The sequence below is a fragment of the Molossus molossus genome, unplaced genomic scaffold, assembly GCF_014108415.1.
Source record: "Molossus molossus isolate mMolMol1 unplaced genomic scaffold, mMolMol1.p scaffold_m16_p_3, whole genome shotgun sequence".
NCBI classification, from domain to species: Eukaryota; Metazoa; Chordata; class Mammalia; order Chiroptera; family Molossidae; genus Molossus; species Molossus molossus.
Window position 1 is genome coordinate 30767071 of NW_023425366.1, and position 25809 is coordinate 30792879.

General features: G+C 42.0%; 1 protein-coding gene across 5 annotated transcripts in view; it reads left to right on the top strand.

Moving 5' to 3' along the window:
* The window catches only part of CTNND2 (catenin delta 2), an 858429-nt gene extending 851094 nt beyond the window's left edge, over nt 1–7335 (top strand). For 3 of the 5 annotated variants that reach the window (XM_036280167.1, XM_036280169.1, XM_036280168.1), the window contains one exon: nt 5580–6495. In XM_036280167.1, coding sequence (XP_036136060.1) covers nt 5580–5840 — 261 coding nt within the window. In that variant the 3' untranslated portion in view covers nt 5841–6495. Of the gene's footprint in view, nt 1–5579 lie in introns of all 5 variants that reach the window. The other 2 variants (XM_036280166.1, XM_036280170.1) reach the window with 1 other exon arrangement.
* Nucleotides 7336–25809: the final 18474 nt, after the last annotated feature.

Consider the following 25809-nt stretch of genomic DNA (forward strand, 5'->3'; position numbering starts at 1 on the left):
GGTGATTATTGTGTCTGTTCAGGTTTAAGGAGCTCCGGGATGGTAGATGCTTAAAGAGCTGATCTCAGTTTGTGTGCTGTGTGTTATTCGGCAAACGTTTATCAAGGCCCTTTTCCTCCATGGTTCTATGAGAACTATAAAGGCCAAAGGCACAGTCTCTGCTCCTTCATTGATGGATGACTTCGTACTTCTCCTCCTTCGGTGGTCATCACAGAATGAGTAGCATTCCTTGTACCTGTTGGCCTTTAATAACCATTGCCAGAACTGGCTTCTTGCTGATGGCTCTAGCTTCCTCTCATGCAGCAGAAAAGTTGGGCTGAAACCTGAAACCTGTTTTCTTGATCACAATATCCATATGAAAGCCAACATGTAAGGGCAATGGGTTGTTTGTGAACATTTCTCAACACCCAGCAAGGCAGCAACTCTAAAAAGGAAATGTACCCCCTTCTAGCAGGTAGAATGTCCTGTATAGGACCATATCCATGGGAAGAAGGAGGAAGACATGAAAAAAATCTCCAAGACCTGAAATTATTTTTTGCTCCATTCAGCCATCAACAGGAGAAGTGAGAGTGGGTAGAGTTATCCTTTTGCCCTCGATTTTCGCAGCCGCTTCTGAAACATCTGGTGTTGTCCGCAACCCCTGTGAATGCCCAGACCCTCAGGCCTGCCTGACACATTGCTAACGTCTACTCAGCCTCCCTGAGTTCTAGTTATTGCTAAAAGCAAAAAAGCCAATGAATACATTGAATAAATGAGTCAGGGTACGAGCTCTAGAAGTGAGATCACCAGGGGTTGCCTCCAACTATTCACATGTCAACATGCCTGCCCAAACATAGTGGTAAATAGAAACAAAATGTGTTGAAAATGCCGATCTCTTTATGGAAAGCAACCCTTTCTCTTTTAGCAAATATCAGATACTGTGATCCAGCTTATAAAGACACTTGTAGGATGTAATAGGACCCAGATTTGCATCCAAGAGAAGAGTAGTCTTTACTTTAGGTAGATCAGAAGAAGCTTGTCACCAAAATCAGCTTGTTCCGCACCAGCCCTTCTCTCATGGAATTCTGCTATTGTCGGCCATGAAGAACCATGCTCGTGTGGCCCAGGGTTCCTTGGCATCTTACAGTGCGGCCGCAGGAGGTTCCAAAGGCCTGCTTGCAGTCTAGACTTAGAGGACAATCCATGATGGTTCTAGGGGTATATTCTTATCACCTAAGCCTCTTCTGAGCGTTTAAGCAAACTAGAATTAATATACTAAGATGGCATCTCTACTGCGAGAGAGTGCACAGCCTACCGTAGCCTTTTCCCCAACAGGCCCCAGAATGTATAGGCTCAGCCTCAGTGTGAACATCAAGGCCATGGCATCTAGACAAATGCTGCTGAAACCCGGGGATGGATACAAAGCTCTGCACCACTTGTCAGCCCAGGGGAGATGTTGTCAGCAGGCCACTGGCAGAGCTGAGTCCTGTGGCCACAGTTCAGTGCCATCATTATGCCCTGAGCAGGTCCAGCAAAGGGAAGTAGGCAGTTAGACTGTTAATGCCATTCTAATATCAAGAAACATTGTAAAATGTCAACCAAAGAAAGTGGTTTTTTCTCTGAAAAACTTTCAAGGAAATCATTATGACATACCAAGGAACTTGAGGAGAAAAGAATAAAGCATTTTACTTATTTCAGGCTGTTATTAAAATAAACTTTGGCTCTACCTGCAGTTCCCACTTGGGAGCTGAGTTAAGTCTGACCATCCTAACCATTTAAAGAAGGAGACAATTTGGTTCTCCTCCAGTTGGGTGGGTCCAGAGACCACCTTGTAGACATCATCCATGATTCAGGTCCTCTGGCCATGTGGACATGGCCAGCCATTCCAGAAGGAATGCTTTATTTGGGGAACTTTCCTGAGCCAAAAGTGACCCCACAACCTCTCAGCTGGTAAGAAGCCAGCTTGAACAATTTAACCAGGAGGGATGCTCTGGGTTCATTCGGTTTCAGTGTGAAAGCCTATCTGCTCAGCATTTAGGTCTCCTGGGTGTCCTAGTCAGCAGCTCAGCCTCACGAGCTTCACAGAGGCAGCTGGGCAGGGACTCATCTCAGAGAAGAAGTGATTCCCTAATGGAAACTGGTTTCAGGTAGATCTCCGAAATAAGGCAAAAAAAAAAAAATGATAGCTGAGAATGAGGCAACAGCAACACATGGCCAAGTGAGGTAGGGGGCTGGGCAATAGCTGTGAACCAGGCTTTCCATGACTCAGAGGAAAAGGAGCCAGGCTGATGCTCAGCTGTACACTCCCCATGTGACTGCCTGGGACTCCAGGCTCATTTTCAGTGAATTCTAAGCTTAAGGACTTCTAGAAGAAATAACCGTTAGTGTGAAATAATGTTTGTGATCCTTGGTTTTTATGTTTGGAGTCAACAGGTCACAGACATCATTTTAAGAATTAACTACTTACACACTCCAAAAATTCTACTGAACTTTTACCAGTTCATTCCATCCTTATAAAGGAAAATAGCATATTTAACTGTATGTATCTATTTAGCAACAGCATTTTTGTTCAAAAATTAGAAACAAAGGGATTTGGTATTTTGATTCAAATTCCTACTGATGACAACACTGATGACATTACTGAACTTCTAGGTGGTTTCCTATGTCTCACTGCCAGGTGGGCAGGACACAAAATGTCTTCCCCAGAAATGAGGAAATTGACATTCCAGGTGGATAAGGTTTGCCTTTGGTCACCCAGCTAGGAAGAGGCAAAGACGTCAACACTGTTCTGCTTTCTTCTCTCTTTTTCCCTGCTCTATACCAGTGGTTTTCTCATTTGAGCATGAGTCAGACACGGATTTTAGAAGGAAGGAAAGAAAGAAGGGAAGGAGGGACAGAAGGAAAGGGAAGGAAAATTGAGAGAGAGCTAAAGAGAGAAGGAGATAGATCTAGAGAGGCATAAACGTACATACATATATGTTTATGACTATTGGGAGATTAAACAAAGAAAACTGTTAAATATTAAATATAGTACCCACTGAAATAGAAACACAGTAAATTCTAGTCTCCCCTCTACCCCCCTGTATAATTTTTCTAAAATTCCCAACTCTAACCCTTTGTAGCTCCATGCTTGGTAGCAGCACATGTTGGTATGGAGAAGTTCAGCATCAGCATACAGCTCTGCAAAGAATAGTAGAGTGTACCTTAGCTTGTCCAAGTCGTTTGGTAGGCCTGGTCTTAGCAACATTTAATTGTATGTGTTGCAGATTAGTTCCAAATGTCCTCTCATGGCCAGGCTCTGAAGCTAACAAACGCCTAAGGTCTGTGGACTTTCACAGGTAGACGGAAACCTCATTCATTCAGCCACCCCTCACTTGAAGTGTGGCAGGTACTGGATGGCAACAGTGATGAAGCTCACCCCTTCTTTGAAGAATAGGTTGATTACTAGTGTAGATCAATTACATATAAGAGGGAGTCTCATGTACTTGAGAGAAGAATTATGTACAGGCCATTAGAAGCATTCATTTACTTACAACGTGCTAATTACAAATCATTATCTATTAACTAAGACCAATTTCCAGAGGATGTTTCCATTCTGAACCTTAGTTAAATTAATAGGGAATTACTGAACTGGCTCGAAAGTGATCAAACTGTGTTTCTTTAAGAGTATTTTATCATTCACATCAGACCTCCTCCCCAATTATCGCACGAGTAGGGCTTTGGTGTGCCTGTGTGCACTAGCTGTGGGGCTGGCGCTCACCCCAAGCCTTGGGAGGGTTTGTTCATTTCAGTAGCATGGTCTTAGAAAGGGACCTCAGAAGGGAAAGAGATAGCTAGACCCCCCACACACATACACAAACACACACATACAAATGCTAAATATTAGCCTATGAACACACTAAGCAGAGGGAACTAACTCTTGACTTCATGTACCTTGAAGGCTCCTGTGATCCCTTGAACCTTCAAGGTCCCCTAAATCAGACAGTAACCTGCATAGGACAAGAGTACAAACAGGGAGCATTGAGGTGGTCTGGGGGACACCAGGCAATTCTGAAGATTTCTCCCCAGTAACCAAAGGCTTCATAATTTCACAGCATTCTTGAGGTGCACCAGGTCTTAAGTGAACCAAGTTAGAAACATTTTGGTCCTCCAGGATGTATAATATTTGGAATGAATTCTCTCTCTTCATTATGGGCTTCTCTGTGTATCTTTCTAAGGCTGTGATACCTGTCCACTTAGGCAGGTGTGATGGAATAACCCTACTACCAGGAAGCCTATTCCTTCAGAGAAGTATTGGTCGCAGCCCTCTGCCCTAGCAGGAGGATGCCTGAATGATCATAAGACCTTGGGCATCTTCACTGTCTCTTTGTCTGGAATTGTAACACCTAGGGATAAGAGAGAAAATGCAGGGAAGATGAAAATAAACTACTGTGTTCTATAGTGTCTCATGTATACCTCTGTAATTAAAAAAGCTAATGTAGTAAAATGGTGGCAATTTGGCGATTCCTTAAAAAGTTAAACAGAATTACTACAAGATCCAGCAATTTCACGTTTAGGTACCAAAAACAAAAACAAACAAACAAACAAAAACTTGAAAGAAAGGACTCAGACAGCTCCTAGTACATGTGTTCATTGTGCAAACTTGATAATAGTCCAAAGGCGGAAATGACCCAAGTGTCCATCAGCAGATGAAGGGATAAACAAATGTGGTATCTCTATACATAGTGTATAACTCAGCCTTTAAAAAGAAGGGAATCCTGTCACATGCTACAACATGGATGAACTTTAAGGACATTAGGCAAAGTGAAAGAAGCCAGACACAAAGGACAAATATTATATTCTTTCACTTGTATGAGGCATCTGGGATGTTTAAATTCATAAAGACGGAAAGTAGAATGGTGGTCGCCATGGGTTGGGGAAGAAGATATGGGGAGTTACGCTTAATGGGGCAGAGTTTCTGTTTGGGATAATGAAAGTTTGGGAAATGGATGGTGGTGATGATTGTGCAACACTGTGAATGTACTTAATACCATTGACTTATACACTTAAAAATGGTCAATTTTATGTTATATAAACATATATACATAATACATATATATATATACATAATGCATACATATGTATATATTTTATTCTCACCTGAGGACATTTTTGCATTTAGCTTCAGATAGAGCAGGAGGGAGAGGGGGGAAGAGAGAAACATCGATGTAAGTGAGACACATCGAGTGGTTGCCTCCCGCAACCCCAACCGGGGCCGGGGACAAACTGCAACCGAGGTACGTGCCCTTAGCGGAAACGAACCCAGGGAACTCTCTGGTCCGTGGGCTGACGCTCTAACCACTGAGCAACCGACCGGGGCTGTTATGTCTATTTTAGCACAATATTTTTTTTCTTTTTTCAAAAAAGATGCTCTAGAACGGTAGCATGTGGACCCTATAACCAGCTTTTCTTTAAAGCCGGGCAGTCAGTAGTTGGCAGTATGGGGACATGCCTGGGTGATGTTCCTAGCCCTGACCTGGGGGGAGGCGGAGAGCCTTGAGAGCGGAGGAGGTTGGGTCAAGGGGAAGGAAGTCACCCGGTGGGTCTTCTTTTGTGTACAGGTGTCAGCACAGCCCGTCCCGCAGGAGCCCAGCAGAAAAGACTACGAGACCTACCAGCCGTTTCAGAATTCCACGAGAAATTACGACGAGTCCTTCTTCGAGGACCAGGTCCACCATCGCCCTCCAGCCAGCGAGTACACCATGCACCTGGGACTCAAGTCCACCGGCAACTACGTCGACTTCTACTCAGCTGCCCGTCCCTACAGCGAACTGAACTATGAAACGAGCCACTACCCCGCCTCCCCCGACTCCTGGGTGTGAGGCGGGCGGCGCCAGCGCTCCGGGAACAGTGCATGTGCATGTATACCACGAGACATTGCTTCTTTTATTTCTTCCCTGCAGATTTAGTTTGCTAAAGCCTGTTCCGCAGGAAGGCTGTGATAACCAGTAAGGAAATATTAAGAGCTGTTTTAGAAAGCTACATGAATCGAAATTTAACTTGGACGTCGATAGAAAGCTAAAGGGATCCTAAAGAAGACATTGTGCGACACCTTTCTAGTTTGAGCTGTAGGGTACGAAGAGGGCTGTGCATTGGATGGGGGTGGAGACAGCACACGAGGTGGCCGGGGCGGTGGGGCGTGAAGGTTATAAGCACAGAGGCAGGCAGCACAGGTCACACACTTCAGAGGGACGGCTTCTCACGCTTTGTTTACTCTCTTCATCCGTTGTGATTCTAGGCTTCCGGTTGCATTGGGGTTCCTCTGTACAGCAAGATGTTTCTTGCCTTTTGTTAATGCATTGTTGTAAAGTATTTGATGTACATTACAGATTAAAGAAGAGAAGCGCGTTGTGTATATTACACCGATGCCGCAGTGTTTCCTCATCTATGGTTCTAAATATTGCTTCAATCTCAAATTTTGAAAGATGTATGGATTTCCAATTTTTCTTTTCTTTTCTTTCTCTCAGTATGTTTTAACAAAAAAAAAAATGGGATAAAAAGGAATATTTAGCAGTATTGTTCGTTCTGATATGTGAACTTGTTTGTGGCAACTAAGCAAGGCATCCAGCAGTTTCTGACGATTAACACACATCATTCCACACTCCTTGTCAACAAAGTGCTTTCTCACTGCCTAAAATTTTAGATGTAGATATTTGAAATAGATTTTTTCATTTATACCAGTTTTCTTTATGATGATACAGTGTTCAAAGAAAATAAATTACAATTGATCTGTCATCCATATTTGCTAAGAATGTCTATTTCCAAGGACCTATCTTACAAAATACACATTCTTGCTTGTGTGTCTGTGCGTGTGTGAGTGTGTGTATGTCCATGTATGTATAAAAATAACCTGTGTGAGATTTGATTTCAGCAGAAGCAATTTCATTTGCTGTTCATCTTGTACAAACTTTGTTTTCGGTTTTTAATATAAATGTACATCAGTTTGTTCCTTTCGTACTCTATTCTTCTGACCATCTAGTGACTCAGGATATTAGGCCAGTTGAAGTGAAGTTATAGGACTTTCACACATTCACACATTTTCGAATACCAACTCTTTCTACAGGTCCATTTCCCTCCATGTTTTATGCCCTCAGAACACGATACACCATGGCCAACTCAATAATTTCACTTTGGGGCCAATTACTTGAAGTATCCACAGAAAATGTAAACTGCTCGCCTTATTCCTCCCCAAACCTTTTTGTTCGTGTGGCAGGGAGCAGTAGACAATGATGGATTAGATTATTAAAATTGAACTTGAAGCGAATGTTAGAATAGAGGTTAACAGAGCTAAGAAATAAGGCTAACCATTTACAAGAACACGGGCTGTGGGTAAATTAGCTTTGCTCTTTAGATGCAAGTGACTGAGGCCAATAGGTGCCTAGTAAATGTTAACTGTTCTTGGAAAAAAATAAAAAATTAAATAACAAAGAAATTGGCTGCCATCTTCCTTTAAAACTTGCTCCCCTTCACTCCACATAGTTTAATTTCACTCAGAGTCTAAAATCGCTGTTTTCTTCTCCAAATTTAAAAGACAAAATATTCTCTTGTTCATGCATATTTCTATGAATGAAAAGCTAATTTTCAGGATACAGCAGTAGACAGAAATTTCCATATGAATTGTCCTACAAATTACCTACATGTTGGACTCTTCGGGCTGTTTACTATCGAGCTCTACTTTTCTGGATTCTTGCCCAGGAATGTTTCAGTCCCTACAGAGAGAGATAAATGTGTAGCATCAAGCACAATGTTTCCACTTCATCCATGTCACGAATGAAATAGTCAAGTTCATTGCTGTAGAGATTGTGGTATAGACATTACTGTCAATAACCTTTTCCAAAGTAACAATAAGACACATTTCCTGGTGTGAGTTGTGCAGAAGGAAATTGATGCACGTGTTAAAAAGTTCTTCTTCTAGCAGGAATTTCATTTGTCCTTTATGGTTTTGAGTCTGTGCCTGCCTTACATTTGCAACCCTTGAAGACCGGGATGTCTCTGCTGCCGGTGATGACCTGGGAGCGTTGTACCAGGCTGGGATGAACTAATTCAGCCAGGAGCCTCTGGCACCAGAGGTAGAATTAGAAGAAACAAGTACATAATCACTGCCTTCTCTGTTTCTACAACTCCCAGCCTTACACTGACTGAGGAACTCATTGACTTTGGTCCCTGGGTCCTGTTGAAGATAAAGAACATCTAAGAGCATTTGTAGCAACATTGCTACAGATGAATAGCTCCAGCTTCCAATTGCCAGATGCCCAAGGACAGGTGCTGTGAGAGTTCACCAACAACTGCTTTGCTGGTCCAGACACATTCACAAGCTCCTTTGGGGAAATATCCCAATTCACTCAAGACCTAAGATTCTGAAGGACAGTTTTACTTACTTTCCCAAGAATTTTTAAACCTTAAAAAAAAAAAAAAAGCTGTTGCCAATAATAGACCTGGTGTCTGTGCTCGTGGCATCAAGTGTGCTGTTAGGACCTAGGAGGAAATGGCTGCTAAGCTATGTTATGAAATGGACGCAAATGGACAAGGAAAACTGTATCTTTTAAATGGTTCTATTTTGTTTTAGACTGTTCTAGAGATGTCTTTAAAAATTCAAAAAGGAGACTGGCAGTCCTTTTTAGGTAAAAGTTCATCGAGAGTTCAAAGTCACTAGCCCAGTTACTAGGTTATCGTAAGCAATTTTATGCAATTAGTTTTGACCCTAGTAAAAGTTTTGAACTGACTAGAGTAAGTGGTAAAGAGGGCAGCTTTTTAAAAAAATAATAGGACCAGAGCAAGAAATCTTCCCATTTGTTCATATGTAAACATAGATAGTATTTCATTACGGTTGCCAGATTCAGCAAGTAAAAATGCAAGACATCCGGTTAAAATTAAATTTCAGTGAAAAAGCCAATGTTTTTTAATATAAGTATGTTCCATGCAATATTTGGAACATTTTCACCCTAGAAATTATTTTTATTGTTTCTTAAAATTCAAATTTAATTGGGCATCCTGTATTTTACCTGATAACCCTTCATGTAACCTATATTTCTGCCATTACTTTTCTAAGGAGTAATGCTATATAGAAAAAAGTAAAAATCAATTCAAGAACTCATTACTTGATTAGTCTCAGTTATTGAACTATACTTGATCTTAGCCAAAAGGTCAAGAAGCAATTCAATTATCATAGATGTGACATATATGTGATGTGGTAGAAATATGGGGGAGGACCCAGCAGCCCTGTTTTGGTATACTAGGTAACTTCTGGGTCTCTCTTCCCCTGTCAGTAAATTGGGGATAATAATGCCACCTGGCAGTTTTTTTGAACATCAGATTAGGTTTATGACCAGTGTTATACTGGTGAATGTTTAACAATTGACTCAAAGAAAAAAATTATTGGTTTATAGCATTTGCCAGTTCTGTGCTGTGAGTGCACATACCATTTTCAAGCGACCCATGTGATGTCACTAATACAGCGTTGAAAGTGATACTCAGTAACATACCAATATTTTCTTTCCAGGATACAGATAAAATAGACATACATAACTTCAAGGGCATAGGTAATAGCAAAGTGCAGTGAAATAATTAGGTTGTGATGGGTTCTGAGTATTTATTACCTCTATTCTCACTATAACTCATGTAATTGTAAGTTTATATAATTTAATACTTAATAATGGATACATTAACAACCAGCTTGCAAATTCCTGAAAATTTAACAGTCAGCTCTTGCAAGCCGATAAAGGCCCACACTAGATATCGTAAACTGCCATACAAATGTGTAATTAAAATTCACTCATTCCACCAGCATTCACAGATGTTATTCTGTTAAAGGCATGATACAGAAATTCCTGGGAAACAGATGTAACAAGGAAAACAGTGCTGTTCATAAGCACCGGTAGCTTTCTAAGGTGGCAGGTCGGTGCGAAGGAGACCTGCCTTCTGTTTTCTGAGGGGTAGAGGGTGGTGCTGGCCGTCACCCCCTGAGCCTTGGATTCCAGAACAGCCCAGAGCAGGGAAGGCGGCCATACGAATGACCTATAGTGCATATTTAACTTTAGGAAAATGAAGAAATAGAACACTGGTTGCAACCTTGGCTGTGTTGAGACTGTTGTTCTGTGTCCCAGCGATGATGTTACACATTTGCTTCTGGCTGCTTCAGGTAAAACCCTGGTGGGTTCGTTTCCTATGGCTGCTATAACAAATTACCACCGATTTAATCGCTTTTTAAAAACCCCAGAAATGTAGGAGCTCTGAAGGTCAGAAGTCCAAATGGGCCACAGAGCTGTGTTCCTTCGGGGCTTTAGGGGAGAATTTGCTTCCTTGATCTTTCCAGCGTCTCCAGGCACCTGTGTTCATTGGCACCGTGTTTAAGACCAGCAGGTAGCACCTTCAGTCAAATCAACTGCTCCCTTTCTCTTCCCTCTCTCCTCCCCTTCTCCCTTCAGTCTCCTGCTTTCCTGTTTTCTCTCGTAAGGACTCATGTGATAGATCGATAATCTCCCATCTCAAGCTCCTCAGTATAATCATATCTGCAAAGTCTGTTTTTCCCCATAAGGTAACAAATTCACTGGTTTTAGGATGTGGACATCTTGGGGGGTTGGGGTGGCTCCATTCCATCCTTTCTACCACATATGGCTTTTGCTATAGCATTACCATAGAGTCCAGGCCAAAAAAAAAAAAGTCTTAAAATAGCTTTTTGCTGTATCTATACCTAAATTCCTAGAATAAGGCCATAAAATAATCCGGCTTATATTAAAATCTTTGGGGTGTGAATAAAACTCATTTTTCCTATAGCAGTACTCTTCAAGAATCTCTGAACAGGTGGCAATTTTCATGCATATTTCTTGTTAAAAAAAAAGTTTTTGCTAAATTTATTTATGTTAATTAATAATATTTATGCATCTTGAGATGGGGGCAGGAAAAGATTAAATACACATAAAACAAAAGGAATAGAAGCCTAGCCGCTGTGGCTCAGTGGATTGAGCATCATCCTATGGACTGAGAGGTCCTGGTTCGATTCCTGATCAGGACACATGCCCAGGTTTTGAGCTCAATCCCAAGTAGGAGGCATGCAGGAGGCAGCCAATTGATGTTTCTCTCTCCCATTGATGTTTCTATCTCTCTCTTCTCTCTCTCTAAAAAAATCAATGCAAACATTTTGCTTTAGAGGAATAGGAAATAGAAGGAATATGTGTGATGAAAGGTCAAGTGTTTGAATTTTTTTTTAGCTTTATTGAGATATAATGGACACATAAGACTGTAAGATATTTAAAGTGTATGATGTGGGAATTTGGTATACAAATACATTGTGAAAGAATTCCCCCATCGAGTCAACATAGCTTAGATTAATTTCTGCTCAATAACTGGAATCACGATCATAATGTGGGTCCTCACATTTTTAAGTCTCATACAAAGAAATCAGCGTATTTGCAACCTGGTCTTCCTGTGGCGGAGGTGCATGGAAGTTTCCAGTGTGGGTGGAAGTCAAGGTATGAATGTCCAGAAGGACCCCTGAAGACTGAGGTTCTCTAAGGGAAGACGGTGAGAAGCTGTTCTCATAGTGCCCCAGCTAATCCCACCCCCCTCACCAGTCACCGTGGCCCACACTTTCTGAATTGAGTCACAAATCTGAGGTCTCATTCTGGCTTTGCCTCATGGCCCTGCCCCCTCATATCTCAATACCTCCTGGAAAGACAGTCATAACTTTCAGAGAGAGAGAAAAGTGTCAACAGAGGAGGGCACGTGCTTTGTATAGTCAGCACCAAAGTGTGGAACTGATTTTGGGGGGCTTAAATGTGACCCCCAAATCCATATATTGAAGCCCAGTTTTGCAGATAGGCTTGTTTAAAAGGTAATTCAGTTAAATAAGGTCGTTAGGGAGGACTGTAGTCCAGTGGGACTGCTGTTCCTGAAATAAGAGAAGGTTGGGGCCGGGCATGCGGAGGAAAGATGCGAAGGCCCCGGGAGAGAATGAAAATCGACAAGCCAAAGAGGGAAACCTCAGAAGAAACTGGCTCTACGGACACCGTGATCTCGAACTCCCAGCCTCCAGAACTGTGAGAAAATGACTTTCTGTTGTTTAAGCCACCTGGTCTGTGCCACTTTGTTGTGGGAGCCAAAGAAGCCACAAAAAACTGTATTTAAAGCATTGGTGACCACCTACCTTGAGGCCATTTAGAAGACAACAGAAAGACCCCAGCTTCCAACCTGGGCTTCATGACACTTCCCCAATCACAGCCTTTCCTGACCCAGCCCATGTCCCTGCTGAGGAAACAGGCCTGTGAGGTCACTGATGTTCTCTACCCCTGCCCAGGAGAGTGCTGCAGGATGGCACCCCAGTCTCTTCCCTTCCCTTTCCACTCCAGGTCTATGCAAACTTTCTGTTAGGTCTCAGCCCTCCTTGAAAAGCATGTCTGTCCTGGTGACCCCATGAGCTCTTGACATTTCTCTCTAGTCTCACTTGGGGTGCAGAAATTCAGCAATCTGGTAAACATGACAAAAAATATATACTTCTTTAAATGTGATAACAAAGTGTCTTAACTTTGTGTGCTGAACTGAATAGTGTCCCCAAAATTCATGTTCACCTGGAAGCTCAGATGTAACCTTATTTGGAAATAGGGTCTTCACAGATGCAATCAAAGTAAGGATCGAGATGTGGTTGAACAGAATTAGACATCCAATAAGCATGTCCTTTTAAAAGAAACACAGGGAAGAAGGCCAGGTGAAAAGCAGGCAGAGACTGGAGTGAGGCACCCACTAGCCAAGGAATGCCTGCAGCCTCTAGAAGCTGAGACATGAAACAAATTCTTCCTCAGAGCATCCAGAAGGAACCAACCCTGCCAACACCCAGATTTCCAACTCTAGCCTCCAGAAGTACGAGAGAATAATTTTCTGTTGTTTTAAGGCGCTCAGCTTTGGGTGATTTGTTGCAGCAGCACTGGAAAACTAATACCCTTTGTTTAGGTAAGATGACATCTATTTTAATAAGGAGGCTGACCTCATTCTTGATTTTCCACTGCTGACTTCTTTTAAGCCTCACTTTCCTTTCCCCTTTGGCCCTATATGTGGATAGATTGATAAGAAGACCTGAGCTCGCATCCTTTTTTGGTGATAGCAGGAAACTTAAACCTCCCATGCTTGGGAAATGTTGCACAATCCCACCTTTCGCCCTTTATTATAAAGCCCTAAACCCGCTCTCTCTGCTCTGCCCAAGTCAACCTGGACCTGCTTGTGCACACCTAGCTCCTCCTGAAAGTCCCCGAATGAGTAATAAGCCGTCTCTCACATTCTCTGGTGCATGGAGAATCATCAGCCTCAATATCTGAACAAAATTTTGGGTGGGGGTGCTTGCTGTTTTTACAGAGGGACTCTCCAACATTACCAGAGGGAGGAGGAGGCTTCTCCAGGGAGACACCGGCGTTGAATGACTGACATCTACAGAGTCCAGTAGGACCCTGAAGCTCTGCCCCCAGCACCTAGTCCTAGACCACCATGCCTCACGTTCAAGGCATCAGCAGACCCGCCTCCTCCTCGGAGCTCCTCTCAGGAACTCCAGCTGCCATCAGAAAGAGCCAGCAGTGACTGACAGCCTCGTCAATCATGGCACCACCGATCTGGTGTCATCTTACTTCAGCTTAACCTAATTTTTCAAAGGTTTGACAAGGTTAACTTAATTAGCAAGCAGACGAGGGCAGCACTGTCACATTAGAAAAAGAGGAAAGACTCCTGTGAATCTACACTGACTAAGCATTTCTCAGAGTTTCTGTTTTAGTTCCAACTTTTGCCACAAAACCCAGACCTGGCATTTAGCTCCTCAGGCCAGATGCTAAATTAAGTTTGAAGACATTTGAGGTGTTCATTATTGATCAGGCTTTTGGCACCTGGAGGGAGAATTAAAGAAGAAGCAGATGGGGTTTAAAATGTCCTGTCTCTAAGCTGGGAGCCGCCAAGAATAACAAGTAAACTTTTCAGGTCAGCGCACCCTTGATGTATCACAGTTGGCTGCCCTGCACTCTAAGAGATGATCAAGGAGACCGGCGCTCTCCATGGCTCCATAGCTTCATGCATGGAAGACAGGAGAGCTGCCCAGTAGAGTCTTCACATTGAACAATAATAAGAAATCTATAAAGATGTGAGAATGTCTTTCTCCAGGACTGCACCTGTCCCAGTACTTTTGTTGCCTGTGACCGAAAACCTGACCCAGACTGCAGTTAGCAAAATGGAATTAATTTACTATGCAAATGAAAAGTCCAGAAGCCAGCAGGCTTCAGGCATGGCTGGATTCAGGAGCCATATAAAGTCATCACAAGCTTGTTTCTCACCATTTCTCAACTCCATCTCCAGCTGTCCTGGCAGTACTATCCAGGTTCAGATATAGTGAAATCTCCAGGAAGTTTGTCATCTCAGCTTAAATCTATTATGCAAGAATAACTCCAAGAAGCATCAGCCAAAGTCTCAGGGCATCTCATTAGTCATTATGGGGTCCCATACTCATCCCTGAATGAGTTATTATACATGGAGGAATGGAAAGCTCTAAAGACACAAACTTTTTAAAAATTATCTTGTGCCAGTCTGGCCAGTGGGGCTCAGTGGTTGAGCATCCACCCATACCCAAAGAGGTTACCAATTCGACTCCCAGTCAGGGCATATGCCCAGGTTGTGGCCCGATCTCCAGCAGGGTCATGCAGGAGGTGGCCAATTGAGAACATATTTATCTCTCTCCCCCTCTCCTTTCCTCTCTTTCTAAAAAAAAAAAAAAAAAAAAAATCAATAAAGAAAAAAAATTTTTACTTATCCTGTGCAAGCACCACACAAGGGGCTTTGCTGTGCATTTCTTTTTATTTTCTTTAATTTTATTTTTGTTACAGATGTTTCTTCTTTTCTACCCCATTGACTTCCTCCTCTCCATCTCCCCCCCACCCGCCCCATACCCCGCTTTGTTGTCCATGTCTATTACTAATGCATACATGCATATAAGTTCTGTGGTTTATCTCTTCCCTCTCTCCACCGCCCCCTCTTCTGAGGGTTGTCAGTCTGTACCCTACTTCCATGTTTCAGGGTCTACCCTATTCCTCAGACTGTTATGTTCATTATATTCCATAAATAAGTGAGATCATGTGGTATTTGCCTTTTTCTGCTTGCTTGTTTCACTAAGGATAATAATTTCCAGGTCCCTCCATGTCTTCTCAGAGGATAAGAGATCTTTCTTTCTTACAGCTGCATAGTACTCCATTGTGTATATGTACCACTGCTTTTTTATCCATTAGTCTACTGATGGACACTTGGGCTGTTTCCAGATCTTAACTATTGTAAATAGTGCTGCTATGAACATGGGGGTACATATATTCTTTCTAATTGGTGTTTCAGGCATCTTAGGGTATATTCCTAGAAGTGGGATCACTGGGTCAAATGGAAGTTCAATTTTGAAGTAACATCATTATGTTTTCCATAGTGGCTACACCAGGCTGCATACCCACCAGCAGTGTACTAGAGTCCCCTTTTCTCCACACCCTCGCCAACACTTGTTGTTTGATGATTTGTTGATGGCAGCCATTCTGATAGGTGTGAGGTGATACCTCATTGTTGTTTTAATTTGCATCTCTCTGATGATGAGTGATGTTGAGCATTTCTTCATATGTCTCTTAGCCATTTGTATGTCCTGTTTGGAGAGGTGTCTTTTCAGCTCCTCTGCCCACTTTTAATTGGGTTCTTTGTTTTCCTTTTGTTGAGTTGTATGAGTACTCTATATATTTTGGAAATTAACCCCTTATCTGATGTATCATTGGCAATTATGCTCTCCCATAATGATGGGTTGCCATTCCATTTTGATGATTGTATCTTTTGTCGTGCAGAAGCTTTTGAGTTTGATGTAGTCCCATATGTTCATTTTCTCCTTTGTTTCTGATGCCTTAGGGGATGTATCAGTGAAAATTCTGATGCGTATGATGTCTGAAATTTTGTTGCCTACAGTTTCTTCTAGGATGTTTATGGATTCACGGGTCACATTTAAGTCTTTTATCCATTTTGAGTTTATTTTTGTGTATAGTGTAAGTTGATGGTCTAGTTTCATTTTTTTGCATGTAGCTGTCCAATTTTCCCAACATCATTTATTAAAGAGACTGTCTTTACTCCACTGTAAGCTCTTGCCACCTTTGTCAAATATTAATTGGGTATATTGCCTTGGGTCCATTTCTGGGTTCTCTATTCTGTTCCAGTGGTCTATATGCCTGTTCCTGTGCCAGAACCAGGCTGTTTTGATTACAGTACCTTTGTAGTATAACCTAATATCTGGTATTGTGATCCCACCTACTTTGTCCTTCTTTTTCAAGATTGCTGTGGCTATTCAGGGTCTTTTTTGATTCTATATGAACTTTTGAAGTATTTGTTGTAGTTCTGTGAAATATGTCGTTGGTATTTTGATAGGGATTGCATTGAATCTATAGATTGCTTTGGGTAGTATGGACATTTTAATGATGTTAATTCTTCCAATTAATGAGCAAGGTATGTGCTTCCACTTTTTTATATCTTCCTCTATTTCTTTTTTCAACATCCTGTAGTTTTCTACAAATAGGTCCTTTACTTCTTTTGTTAAGTTTATTCCTAGGTATATTAATTTTTTTGCCACGATGGTAAATGGAATTGTTTTTTCAGTTTCTCTTTCTGTGAGTTCATCACTGGTGTATAAGAATGCCATCGATTTCTTGACGTTAATTTTGTATCCTGCTACTTTGTCAAATTCATTTATTAAGTCTAGTAGATTTTTGATAGAGTCTTTAGGGTTTTCTATGTATAACATCATGTCATCTGCAAATAATGACAGTTTCACTTCCTCCTTTCCAATTTGGATCCCTTTTATTTTTTCTTCAGGTCTGATTGCTGTGGCTAAGACTTCCAGTACTATGTTAAATAAGACTGGCAAAAGTGGACATCCTTGCCTTGTTTCTGTTCTTAAGGGAAATGCTTTTAATTTCTGCCCATTGAGTATGATGTTGGCTGTAGGTCTTTCATATATGGCCTTTATTTTGTCGCGATATGATCCCTCTATTCCCACACTGCTGAGTGTTTTTATCAGAAATGGATGCTGGATTTTGTCAAATGCTTTTTCAGCATCTATTAATATGATCATGTGGCTTTTATTCTTCATTTTGTTTATGTGGTGTATCACATTTATTGATTTGCGAATATTGTACCAGCCTTGCATCCCTGGGATGAATCCCACTTGGTCATGGTGAATAATTTTTTTGATGTATTGCTGGATCCAATTTGCTAGTATTTTGGTCAGGATTTTGGCATCTATGTTCATCAGAAATATTGACCTGTAGTTTTCTTTCTTTGTAGTGTCTTTTTCTGGTTTCAGAATTAGAATAATGCTGGCCTCATAAGACAAGTTTGGAAGTCTTCCTTCTTCTTGAATTTTTTGAAATAGTTTGAGGAGAATGGGTGTTAGTTCTTTTTTGAATGTTCGGTAAAACTCCCCCGTGAAGCCATCCGGGCCTGGGCTTTTGTTTGCTGGGAGAGTCTTGATTACCTCTTCAATTTCCTTAGTTGTTATTGGTCTGTTCAAGTTTTCTATCTCTTCCCAGTCCAGTTTTGGGAGACTGTGTGTTTCTAGAAATTTGTCCATTTCACTTAGATTGTCCAATTTGTTGCCATATAATTGTTCATAGTAGCTGTTGACGACCTTTTGTATTTCTGTGGTGTCAGTTGTTACTTCTCCTCTTTCATTTCTGATTTCGTGTATTTGGGCTCTCTCTCTTTGTTTCTTGGTGAGTTTAGCTAAGGGTCCATCAATCTTGTTTATCTTTTTTAAAAACCAGCTCTTTCTTTCATTGATCCTTTGAATTGATTTTTTGGTGTCTATGTCATTTATTTCTGCTCTGATCTTTACTATTTCCTTCCTTCTACTTGCTCTGGGGTTTTCTTTTTGTTTGCTTTCTAATTCTTTAAGTAGTTAGGTTAGACAGTCAATTAGAAATTTTTCTTGTTTCTTGAGGTAGATCTATAGTGCTAGGAACTTCCCTCTCAGAACTGCTTTTGCCGCATCCCACAAATTTTGTGTTGTTGTGTGTTCCTTTTCATTGGTTTACAGGAAGTTTTTAATTTCTTCCTTGATCTCCATGGTAACCCATTCATTGTTTAATAACATGCTATTTAGCCTCCATGTGTTCAAATGTCTTTGCATGTTCTTGCTGCAATTGATTTCTAGTTTCATGCCATTGTGATCTGAGAAGATGCTTGATATGATTTCAATCTTCTTGAACTTGTAGGGATTTAGTTTGTGCCTTATCATGTGGTCTATCTTTGAGAATGTCCCATGTGCACTTGAGAAGAATGTGAATTTTGCCGTTTGGGGATGTAATTCTCTGTAGATATCTATTAAATCCATTTGGTTTAGTGCTTCATTTAGAATCTCTATTTCCTTGTTAATTTTTTGTCTAGAGGATCTATCCAGTGGTGTCAATGGGGTGTTGAAATCCCCTGCTATGATTGTATTGCTGTCGATTTCTCCTTTGATTTACTCCAGAAGATTTTTAATATATTTTGGTGCTCCTATATTGGGTGTATATATGTTTATCAACGTTATATCTTCCTATTGGATAGATCCTTTCAATATTATGTAGTGGCCTTCTTTGTCTCTAGTTATGGCCTTCATTTTGAAATCTGTTTTATCACATGAGTAATGCTACTCCAGCTTTTTTTTTCCTTTCCGTTTGCTTGAAAGATTTCTTTCCATCCCTTCCCTTTAAACCTATGTGAGTCTTTTGTTGTGAGGTGGGTCTCTTGTAAACAACATAGAGATAAGTCATGCTTTCTTATCCAATCTGCTGCTCTGTCCTTTTATGGGAGCATTCAGTCCATTTACATTTAAGGTGATTATTGATATGTACTTATTTATTGCCATTTTTGTTTAGTTTGGTTATATTTTTCTTCCTATTTCTTCTATTAATTACAGCAGTCCTTTTAACATTTCTTGCAGTGCTGGTTTGGTGCTGATGTATTCCCTTAGCCTTTTTTGTCTGGGAAGCTCTCTATTTGACCTTCTATTTTGAATGACAGCCTTGCTGGGTTGAGTAGTCTTGGATTCAGGTCCTTGTTTTTCATGACCTTGATTACTTCATGCCATTCCCTTCTGGCCTGTAGTGTTTCTGTTGAAAAGTCAGCTGAGAGCCTTATGGGGGTCCCTTTGTAGGTAACCTGTTGCTTATCTGTTGCTGCATTTAGGATTCTCTCTTTGTCTTTAATTTTTGGCATTTTAATTACTATGTGTCTTGGTGTGGGCCTGTTTGGGTTCTTCTTACTTGGGGCTTTCTATGTTTCTTGAACTTGAAAGCCTTCTTCCTTCACCAAGTTAGGAAAGTTTTCTGTCACTATTTCTTTGAATATATTTTCTAACCCTTGCTCATTTTCTTCTTCTTCAGGGACTCCTATGATGCAAATATTATTACGTTTCCAGTTGTCCCACAGTTCTCTTAAGCTGTCTTCCTGTTTTTTAATCATTATTTCCTTTTGGTTTTCTGATTGGTTGATTTTTTCTACACTGTCTTCTAATTCACTGATCTGGTCCTCAGCTTCCTCTACTCTGCTGTTTAGACCTTCCAATGTGTTCTGTATTTCTGATATGTCACTCTTGATTTCTTATTGGTGGTTTTTAATTTCCAGTTGGTTGATTTTCAGCATCTCTATGTCCTTACTCATGCTGTTGAGCTTCCTCAAGCTCATGGCTCTGAATTCTAGCTCTGTTAACTTGCCTAACTGCTCCACATTTATCTCCTCTTTGGTGGAGGTCTCTTGTTCTTTCATTTGGCTTTTGTTTCTGTGTTTCACCATTTTGGCTATCACAGTGGGCTTTGAAGCCTGCCAAGTTTTCCCTTGGGTGTTGGTGTTCTGCTGGTTGTGGCTTCCTGTCCTGGGTTTGAATGAGCGATGAGGACCCACGTTAAACACCACTGTCAAGTCTTACTTTCCTGGTTAGAGTTGCTAGCCCAGGAATGGTACAGTTATCCTCTAGTGTTTTGCCTGGAGGCTATCAGTAGCGGTTACTTGAAGAGCCTTGGGTTCTCAGTTGAATAAAAACTCCCTCAGGTGCTCAGTGTAAGGGGATTTCCTGGGGGTGGGGCAGATGCTGGTTGTTAGTGAGCCTCAATTTGCATTTCAATGGCCCACCTGGGTGGGGTTGAATCTCCGAGGGAGGGGCCACTGCCTCTCCCCAGAGCCCTGGGAAGGAGCAAGATGGCCACCGTCCTGCATGGCTGCAACTCAGCAAAAGCTCTGAGCCTCCTCCAAATCCCGAGTGTCCCCACACAGTTCCAGTTCAGTCTGCCCTCTCTCTGCAGGAGCCCAAGGTGAGTGGCTGTGGCTAGTTTAGTTTCTGTCCCGGTTCTGGGCTGTGGAGCTGCTTAGGAGTTTAACCTGAGGGCGCTGCTCACAGCTAAGGCCACTGCTGTCTGTGGGCTCCCAGCCTCCCTCTTGCTCCTCCGCAATCCTACCAGGATTGAGTCAGTGTCCCTGGTTATATGATCCTCGCAAGCTGCTTTTCTGTTGCTTTTTCCCATCAATTTGTCTGTGTTTTAGTTGTAATTCCAGTTTGGTCCTGGGAGACGGTCTGTGCAGCTTCCATTCACTCCACTGCCATTTTGGAATCTTGCTGTGCATTTCTTAAATTGACTTTTCAAAATCCTGATATTAAAAAACATTTTAAAGTATTTGTTCTTAGCCAAACAAAGAGAGGCTCAGAGAGTGTAAATAACTTGTCTAAGGTCACAAAATAAGTAATGGGAATTAAAGAGTTATGCTGGCCTTTGGACTCATACCCTTTAGTTATAGTGAGGATTAGGGACCATCTAGTCCAAAGCAGAATCAAGTTTACAGCATCCCTGACAAATATTTACCAAGATGTTCATACTCTTCCAGAAACACACACTGAATCAGACAGCCCAATCTAATACAATGAGTAGCAAGCAAGTTCCCTCTGTATTGAACTTGTACCTATTTGCCCTGTAAGTTCCCTTCCCTAGGTCTCTTGGACACTGAGCCTGATTAATTCAGCCTAAGTTTTCTCTTAGTTTATTCAACAGTCACATCACATGCTTGTAAATCCTAAGCCCAGTCAACTAAAACTCTAGGTCATTTTTGTTTTGGAAGGTTTTGTTTGTGTTTGTCTTTGGGGATATGAGTTACTCTTATCATGGCCCTCATTTTTTACACCTATGCATTTGATCTTTTCAATTGCACTTGGACTTCATCTCATTTGTTTCAACCTTGCTTTTTGAACCTTGATTCAGCAATGGTGCCTCTCAAAGCAATCAGCCTGATGTTGCAGGCCTTCATTAGGATCCCATGTTCAAGAGGAGAGTGTCTGTTCAGGGCTATGGAAACCCATCTTTTTAGAGTCTAGCAATTTGGCCACCAGAGAATATGGTTCACCTGCTGTTTGCAGCCTAGAGGATCCAGGTGATCCTTGGCTTGTACAATGTCTTCCAGATTTTACTCATCACCATGGACACATCGTAGAGGTGTTAGCATCTCATTCCTAATGCTGTCACTGTGCTCTGTCCTTTATGAGGCGGCCTTCTAAACCTGTACTCTCTCACTACCTAATAAGTAACCTTGAGCAGGCTACTTTCTTGTGAGGACCTCAGTTTCCTCTACTGGCAAAATAAGAGTGTTGTACTAGATGGATATCTAAGGTCCCTGAAACCTAGTTTTGCTTCTCACACAACGAAATGCTCAACAAAGCTTTCACTTCTTATAATGACTTGGTTTTGAATTTAGACTCTATTTTTAAAACACCATCAATTTCTGCCAGAATAAATAACAGCTAGCTCAGTGTCTCCTCTCTTAGGTTCATAGCCCATTCATTCATTTGCTTGTTGATTTTTTTCATTCTCTTTCATCCCATTCATAAGTTTGCACAACAAAGTAACTTCTTGCCTGTTGGTAAGATCTCACCAGGTAATTCATGGTGATGATGTACCACTCAGATATTTGCATGTATACCTCTACTCTAAGTATTTCCCATCAAAAAGTTCAAGTGATATATTTTTTTATTACAGGCCAAGAATAGGTTATTTTTTATTCATTTGTTTAAAAGACAAAGAGTTTGCCCTGGCCCTTTTGGCTCAGTAGTAGAGCGTCAAACCACAGACCAATGAGTTGCAGGTTTGATTCCAGTAAAGGGCATGTACCTCGGTTGCGGTTCATCCCCGGCCCTGGTCAGGGTCGTACAGGAGGCAACCAGTTGATGTGTCTCTCTCACGTCGATGTTTCTCTCTCTCTCTCTCTCTTTCTCTTCCTCTTTCTCCCTCCCATTCTGTCTAAAAATAGAAAAAAAATATCCTTGGTGAGGATTAAAAATAAATAAATGAAAGACAAAGAGTTTATGGTACTTTATTAAAACAGCATTTCCGATCTTCCATGACCACTTCTTGTCAAGTTGACTCCTGGGAGCTGCTTTTTCTGCTAGCATCCTGGTTCAATAGACACACTAAAGAGTCTATCAGGATTCCCACTACGAGTCACCACTACCCAGGCTGCTTTTAAAGCAGAAGCACTTATCCATAAAAATCGCCCTCATCTTTGCACCCAGCCAAGCGTGCTCATCTTTCAAAAGAATGAATTACAAGTATAGTGGGGACATGTTTAGCTTATGAATGTAAAGGAATGAGAATTTATAAAATTAATGAAACCAGATGCTGTTTCCAAATATCCTATTAGAGCTAAACATTTGTCAACTGAACACATCCTATACCTTGATTACAAATGTCCATCCATGCACATGTTGATGAAGCCTGGAAACTTGTTCAGAAAATATATGACTTACAGTGCTGACACAGGCCATTAAAACATCCAATAACAATCACCAGACTAAGAAGAGATTTTATTTCAAACAGAAAAATTAATACAGTTGACAAGAGCAAGAGATAAAACCCAGATTAAGTAATGCCTTCACTTTTCTGGTCTTCGGCATCAGTCCATGACATACACAGATGGCACATAAGTAAGGCCTCTGATCCACTTGGAAGAAGCTATTTAAATTTAGCCTTTCTCTAATTGATAAAGTGATGTTCAATTTTTCATACTTCTTTCATAATAATCTGCTATTCTGTCATAATAACACAACCAAGACAATGAGTTTTCCAAATAAGAGTAGCTGACTCTGGCTGATAAGGGAGAGGAAGGTGGTATTTACAAGGAGGGCTAGCTGGTGAAATAGAATTGAGGGTAAGGCTCAAGGCACAACGCCTAAAACCCAGCCACAGAGCTGCCTGAAGGAGGACCGTGCTTCTGCAGCTGCCTCTGGGTGCAGAGGAAACAGCTCCAAAGTCACCCAGCTGGCACCAGGGAGGGATCTGTGCATCCATCTGTTCTGGGAGAATGAATTCTGCCCAGAACCTCCTTCTTCAAAACAATCACTTCCCAACTGAAATATTACATGGCAGAGTGTGGTGGGTTGGACCTAGTTCACCTATCTGCATGCCTCAAAGACAGCTCAGGATCCAAACGTTACAGCCTCTGTCTTGGGAAGGCTGAACTCAGACCTGACAAATACCCACTAAGATATCCTCAAGCAATAAAATCACATGTAACCATTGCCTTTCATCAGAGAACCAGGAGAAAAGGTGAAGAAGACATCCAGGAGTCAGAATTCCTTAGCCAGTGAGATACTCCAGCATCCTCTGTCTACTCCCACATGTTCTCCTTGGTGCAGCCTCACCCACTGCCAGATGCAACAGATTCACTGTAATAGTCAAGGGACCAGAAAGAGTGACAGGTTTACCCTGCACCTTACCTATTGTTGGAAGACTGGACAAATACATGCAACAAGGGTGTGGACAAAGGGCTGCACAGGACAATGATCCATGAGAGGAAGGAAACAAGATGAGCCTGGCAATGGCACTGGCGCACCCCCGGGGACAGGGACAGGCACAGAGCTTGGTGGCGTCGAGGAGAACTAGAAGTGTGGGAAGGCAAGGAGGTCAAAATTTATGGGACACATACAGACACAAGGAAGCTGCTCAGAGTTAAATTGGACAAGATTCCTCTTCCACTGATTTTGAAAAGTTCTTGCCCTGTCTTCCCTTCCTATGCTCCTCCCAACCTTATGTGAGAATATACTTATTTTCACACGGTCTTCAGCATGTTAGGGAATGGTACTGTTACAGATTTCCTCAATTAGCACAATGTGGTCCAAAAACATACACGTTCTGAATGGATATGGATACTTCACAAGCATCCCAGGACATGTGTTTGAAAAATATCATCCCTTGGACTTCCAGTCAAGATGGTGGCACAGGTAAACGCGATCTCACCTCCTCGCACAAGCACATCTTAATTACAACTAAACTACAGAACAACCATCATTCAGAACTGCCTGAAACCAAGCTGAATGAAAGTCCTACAAGATTTAAAAAGCAACCACATCCAGACTGGTAGGAGAGGCAGAGGCGCGAGGGGCTGGTCCCACACCCGCGTGTGGCAGATAAAAATCAGGAAAGATACCTGGCTGGGAAGGTCCTCCCTGAGGGGTGAGGGGTCCCCGTCCCACACCAGGCACCCAGCTCAGGGTTCCAGTGCCAGAAAGAGAAGTCCTCATCACTTCGGCTGGAAAATCCAGTGGGAACTAAGGTTGAGGGAGGCTGAGGCAGCTGGAGCCCCAGGCAGTTCCTCTTAAAGGGCTCACCCATGAACTTACTCTGACTTGCTCCCTCTAAACTCAGAGGGGAGGCATCTTGAAAGGCACCAGAGACATACAGGGAAGAAATGAGTGGTTTGGTATCAGGGCTGATGTTGCTTTGGTGAGCCCTTCCCTGGTCTGCAGACAGCCACCATATCTGGAATTCCAGCAAACTGGCTCACACTGTTTGCCCCAGGCAAGTGATTCACTGAGGCCCAGCCCCACCCAACTTTCAGGCCCACCCAAGCTGTTTCCAGAGGCTTTACCATAGCATTGGCCTGTCTTGGATCCTGCTTCAGAGTTTCCTAAAAGCTCTCAAACAAGCAACATCTGGTCTCATTAAACCCCATACCTCTCATTAGGTGGCCCCAGGCCTGGCACTAGAAGCAGCCAGCCTTGGTTCACAACTTGGTTTTTCCAGGGCACCTCCAAGCTCAGCAATAAAAGCAGCCATTGGCAGATTACTTTGTACCTTATACCAGGTGGCCCCAGATAGAACACAGGCAGTGGCTGACCTTGCCCCAGAACTAGCACACCCAGTGGACTACTTCAGAACACATCGAAATCACCACCCAACCACCTCCACAAGTGACACACTCAATGAATAAACTCAGTGGGTACCAGAGCCCTGATGAAGTAAGTCTTGCTCTGTGTGGTTAACCCCTACACAGCTGATCCCCCAAAGTAGTCAGAGGCCAGTGGCTAATGGACACAGCCAGTCCTTGCAGCTGAGAAGCCTGAGTAAATCCCTCCCATTGACATGCCAACAGCAACCAAGACTCAATTACAACAGAAGGGTGTACAGTCCACACTAGGGGTGCACCTCGAGGGCCCAGCTGGGGGTGATCAGGGAGGCTGTGCCACTGGATCCTACTGGACACCTACAACAATAATAATAAAACAAAACAAACCAAAAAAAAAAAATAAAAGAAATATATTATCCCTTGAGTTACTTCTGCAAATGTACTAATTAATTCAGTCCAACAATAGGCCACCCTATGAAGCCTAGGAGACATAGCAGCTCTGCCTAATACATAGAAACAATCACAGGGAAGCAGCCAAAATGAGGAGACAAAGAAACATGTCCCAAATGAAAGAAAGGAACAAAACTCCAGGAAAATAACTAAGCAAAATGGAGG